Here is a 5604-nt window from a genome sequence, read left to right as displayed (position 1 = left end):
TGTATAATCAGGAAATATAATATAATATAGGTGTGCAAAAATAAGCTCAAGTTATATTCTTTATTTGTTGTGCACATATGTATTTAGAACTATCTTCTAAATCAAATTTTTAATTAAAGAAACCTTATTGAAATATCTGCTAATCCGCCTCACTCACGTAGTGAACCGAAACAGGACGCAACGGCGCTTAGCAAAATAAACACTTACGAGCCAGCATTTACCGCCTCATATCTCGGTAATCCGGCACAAATATACTAAACATTGCACTGATACATATCGTAAACCGGGGTGACATTGATCACTTTTCGAAGTAATCATTGCATATTTTTAGACGCAACACATTTCTTTCAAGTTTAATATTTTTAAACCATTTACTGATGTATGGAGAACAAGATTGGATGGTTTTACCTAAAATTGTCCGCTTACAGCTATTTTTAAAAATGATTTCAAGTTGAAGTCCGTTTTCGTATTCCGGGATGACTTTGATAATCTGCATGTTCACCCACATTAAGTTATTGATGTCAATGTTTTTCATTCAAATATTTGTTTAAACTAATTCTGGAAAGATACTCATTGTTAAATAGATGTTAATTGGTATTATACAAAGTATTTCAATATACTGCAAAATTCGAGTAACCAAAATTTATAATCGCATAATTTGTTTTCAATAAAATAAATAAAAGATTCTGAAAACCTTTAAAAATGCTAAAATTGTTTTATTTCAGTGCTTTATCAATGTACAAAAAGTTTCATTCATTTTAACACGTTGGAATATTGAACAATAAAAAAAATGTTGCGAATTTTAGCTTAAAATAATTTGAAATAATTGCCAACTAGTTTCACAAAAAAAGTATTTAAAATAAACAAACTCTTAAAACTAAATTTGGCGCATCCCAATCTAAAGAAAAATAAAAACTCACTTGTAATTTATTACTCTTGCTCAAATCTGAGATTCATTTGTTTTACAAAAAATAGACACTATACGAAGCTTTGTAAAAATAAGGTAAAGTCAAATTTCGGTTTTTTGTAGTTTTTGTATCCAAAAACCGAACAATATACTCAAAAAGTATAACAAATCAGTATTTTATTAGTTTAGAGTCAAAATCATTTCAAATTAAAATGATTCGGTAGACTATTCTGGTTTAACAAGCGATCTACGAAAGTCACCCCAGTTTATGGTACCTTTATTTTAGCTGGGGAACCTTTTTACGATTATTTCACTTTAAAAGCTACGGGGGTTCACATTGTCGTCATGTTTTGTCCGACCACACTGCCACAATCAAAACAAACTTTTTGCATCCATCATACAGAAAAGAATCACCAGTGCGGCCAAACCAAAACATGAACTTGAAAATATATTGCAATGCAATTTCAGGTATAAGTAATCAATTATTTCAAGCTATTCAACTAATTGTTGACTGCAGATATTTTATTTTCATCTGCACATACAATTCGGATCGGGAGAAAGCAATGTGTGATGTGAAACTTGTCATTCCTGTTGTTAACCTTCGCATGGATATTTCCTGCGTGCGCAATTCTGGGCGGTCTTCTATTAACTGCTGATAAGTTTCTTTCATGTGCGTGATGTATACGTTTGTTTTGATCGGCTGAAAAAAGCAGAATGATTTGTTTTACAAATCACGCGTTGGCGTCCATGATCTGGATACCTAGTTAGAATTGACACAAATGGAATATGAGGCACTGCGTTTCAACCAGATTGCCTCATGGAAATTGGCACACCCTTGAGGCGATAATTGGATCGTTGAGGTGAAAATAGATGCACAGAATAGAACATTGATTTTTATTAATGCTGAAAATTGAGACAATTCTGTTAAATAAGCATTATATAGATGTTTAAGAAACAGTACACTGATACTTTATTCTGAGAAAGGTTATAGGTAATATGGCTTCTTTTAAAGTTGTTTAAAAAATAGTGCGATCCTCTCCCTAATGGTGCCAAAATAGACTCATCACCCTAGGACTTGCAAAACCAAACAGTTTCGATTAATTTTCATCAGCTTAATCAAAACTTCGGGACATCACGGAGCTCGGAGTTTTGGAGCTGGCGTCAAGACACTAAGTTAGCGTCGGATTCTGACGAGACAACATCGAAAGGCAAATTTCATAACTAATTTAGGTATAGGTAGTGTGCCCTTCACCCGCAAGTGTGGTTTTAAACAATTTCCTCCTTACTGGAAAAAATAGTTTATCACCGCTAAGTAGAAATATAGCACTTTAATCATGTTTAAAAGAAACATCGGCTCTTTCTTCACGATTGATTCTACTTTATACTGCTGGCATAGCGCCTGATCGTCCGCAGCATACTTTCCGCCTGTGTGTTGGTAGAATCTCGAAGCAATGCAATTACCTCCGCCACACCGCCCGGAGGGGCTCCGCTTGAACGTTTAGCTAGAATAGCTTGAACTGCACCCGCACAGGAACCACGTTTGCCCTCCCAGTACTCCGGATTAGGATCCAACTTTTCCAGCGTGTCAAACGCCTTTGCCGCCACCCAAAACTCACCAACACGATAACTGTCGTTGGCGATCAATTGAAGCATTGCGAACGCTTCCGGAGTTGAATCTTTGGTTAGAAATATATTCCATGCCTGATCAGCGTGTCCCGAATGTATGTGACATTTGGCCAGTACCATCGCGTAGGTGTGATCCGTTTTAATGGTAATATCATGAATCTGTAGCAGTAGTTCCTCAGCTTCCTTATAGTAACCGGTTGCGGCCTTTGCTTGTGCATAGTTATAGTTAAATACGTCATCATTTACAAAATAACTCCTGATAGAGTTCAAGTAGACAAGGACCTCCTCGAATTGTCCGTAAAGAAAAAATGCCGAAGCCATACTCTGTCGACCAGGAATGGTATCACACTCCGACGCCGAGCCTCCAACCAAATGAAGACACTGTTGAGCATTCTTCAAGTGTTCCTTCGAACCAGTTTCCTGTCCTAGAGCAGCATAAACAACCCCCTTCAAAATATACTCTTGCGGCACCGAAGGTTGCACTTCCTTCATCAATTGGTGTGCTTCCTGTATATCTCCTCGGCGAAGATGATGGATGGCCAGATTTAATCGTGCCTCGGGAATAATATCAATCAGCTGCGGCAGAATCTGAAGTGCTCCTTCTCCATTTCGAAACACAACCAAATTGTGTTTGATCAAATCGGCCCCAAAAGTTCCATTATCTACGATATTTTTAATTTCTTGCTCCGCAGCACGCCCGTTAAATAATCGAAAACGATTGCAAGCCTTCAAATTGATGGCGATCGTGCTGTCTGGATGTTGATTCAGATACAAATCCAACACTTCCTGCGATATATCGTAGTAGTCTAGTTTATAGTAGCAGATTGCAATATAAACGTTCAGTGCCAGTAAATCTTTGTTGTCCAGTAAAACTCGCTTGTAGATATCGATTGCCTCCTGGTAGTGCGAGCGAAGATAATGCATTCCAGCTAGACTAAGTTGGTCTTCCACAACATCGCGCAATGATCCATGCAATTCCATTAAACGATCCTCTTCGCTAAGTTTATGCGCAAGATGGAACAGCAGCCGAATCTTCAGTGGATTCTCCGGTAGTTCTTCGACCAGCTTCTGAGCCTCATCATACATTCCCAGATAGAACATACAAACGCAGATATTCAACGCTACCTCGTTCTGAATACTATCGGCTGCGTACATTTTTTCGTACTGCTGCAACGAATCCTTGTAATCTCCGATGTGGAAGTCGCAAAAGGCTACCCATAGGTCTTTAAGTGTATCGGACACTTCATCGTAGTATTTCGAGCACTGAAAATATGAATCATTTTGAGAAACTGTCACCGATCATATATAGTTACAACGTCATTACCTGAAGTACAGTTTTCGCCCCGACATAATCTCGCTTCAGAAGGAAATCTTCGAAGGATGGAACAACCGTCTTCTTCGCACCGCTGGATCCGGCAGAGCCTCGTCCTTCCTTGGCAGAATCCGATTTAGCTCGGGATAAAATCTGTAGTGAATCGAAGTTTAAAGTATATTCTCAAGCAGGCTTCGCCTAAAGACGCTTACCATTTCCGATTACTTGGATGAGTGCAAAGGATTTGTTTGAAAAGGGTTGGCGGTGTAGCAATGTTTGGCGCATTGTTGGTGCCTGGCAACGGTTGGGTTGCGCGCATGCGAACGTACTCCTGGATTGTATAGGGGGACGTACACTAATTACGAAAGGCTTTTTTAGAGCTTTTCAACCTCCCCCTCCTCCCCCTCCAGATAAGAGTTCGTAAGATTTTAATGAACTCCCCCTCCCCCTACATAGGATCTTATCATGATTATCGTAATTAAAAAATCGAATTGTTAATTCATCACATAATAAGATAGCGAAAACGATATGTATAGAATTATTACAGTAAAACCAAATACAAATTAAATACGCCAAGGTCCCATACAAAAGCAAAACCATATTTGGGTTCACCGAACAATCAAATTACACAACCCAATTGCTCAGCTCCGTCTTGACAGGTTCAAGTTTATGGAAATAAATACAACTGGCAACGCAATCTGTTTATCGTGCCCATGGTGATGTTGTTTTCGCTAGTTACACAAACAACTTAAAACATAGTCCGTACACTTTATTCCTCGCTTTATTCCGTTGTTCATATCATCCACTTCTGTTGCCGCAGTCGGATAACTGGACACAAGATTCATCGAGAATTCAAGTAAGCTGAATACTATGACGATTCATCGATCTTTCAACTAATGGCATTCCCAATTTTCAGTGAATGGAATCATTTTTAAAAAGTAACCAATGATGCACTTCGATGTCGGGAAGCAGGAGCAAAACGATGACGCGATCGACAATGCGGGAAAATCCAAATTCTTTTCAGGGTATACTGCTCAACTTCGAATTAATTTATTTCTGATGATAACGCTGTGTCCTCAGCTACAACTGCATTTTAAACATCTTGCAGATATCGATAAATTGAAGACTGTCCTTCAAACAGTGGTAGGAAGCGTTGGGCGAAAGTAAACGGTGATTGTTGTTTTAATAAATAATGTATATAAACTCATTAAAATACATTCATTGTGTTGTTTTCGTCACCGACAACCTCCATATCGGGTGCCGCGTTCGGTTCTGGATAATTAAATTGGATAATGGAGATGTAACCAAACAATTGATCCTGGTTGGACCATCGGCAGATAGGATCAGCTGAGATGTGTAAGAAGGTATGTAAGGCAAAACTCACAAAGTTTATTCAAGCGTTTTATAGTGAATTCAGCTGCACGTTACACCCTTTGAGATGTATGCTCTTGCGAACAACATAACGGATTCGATCGGTACATATACAAGTAAACTAACAATTAAAGAACAAGTGCGTGCAGTGTTGAGCTACAGTAACACTCAGTAACTAAAATAATGCATGCAATGTCCTGCATGCAATGTTCAGCAGAAACACATCTCATGCATTCGGAAGGGCTCAGCAGATGTACTGTAGGATTACTGGAAGTGATAATTCTTTTGTATGCACACATGTTATAGAAAGAGAAAGCGCAACCCTAATAAAACCAAACTATACACGTACTATAACCCACATTGTAAAACCATTCCATCTATAGTTTGG

At 38.5% G+C, this 5604-nt stretch overlaps 1 protein-coding gene and 1 long non-coding RNA gene across 2 annotated transcripts; one reads left to right on the top strand and one right to left on the bottom strand.

The window, feature by feature from the left end:
* Window positions 1–1845: 1845 nt before the first annotated feature.
* On the bottom strand, window positions 1846–4109 carry LOC131684775 (intraflagellar transport protein 56). The gene is made up of 3 exons (XM_058967915.1): window positions 4058–4109; window positions 3858–3998; window positions 1846–3796 (listed from the first exon to the last, which is right to left on the bottom strand). The coding sequence occupies exons 1-3, from the start codon at window positions 4058–4060 to the stop codon at window positions 2282–2284; spliced, it is 1659 nt and encodes a 552-aa protein (XP_058823898.1). The 5' UTR covers window positions 4061–4109; the 3' UTR covers window positions 1846–2281.
* Window positions 4110–4525: 416 nt separating this feature from the next.
* On the top strand, window positions 4526–5099 carry LOC131681715 (uncharacterized). Its single transcript, XR_009303974.1, has 3 exons — window positions 4526–4701; window positions 4762–4870; window positions 4926–5099. It is a non-coding gene; the product is annotated as an uncharacterized LOC131681715 (long non-coding RNA).
* The last annotated feature ends 505 nt before the right edge of the window (window positions 5100–5604 follow it).

Source organism: Topomyia yanbarensis, chromosome 2, assembly GCF_030247195.1.
Source record: "Topomyia yanbarensis strain Yona2022 chromosome 2, ASM3024719v1, whole genome shotgun sequence".
Lineage (NCBI taxonomy): Eukaryota > Metazoa > Arthropoda > Insecta > Diptera > Culicidae > Topomyia > Topomyia yanbarensis.
This window is presented reverse-complemented; position numbering and strand designations above follow the sequence as displayed.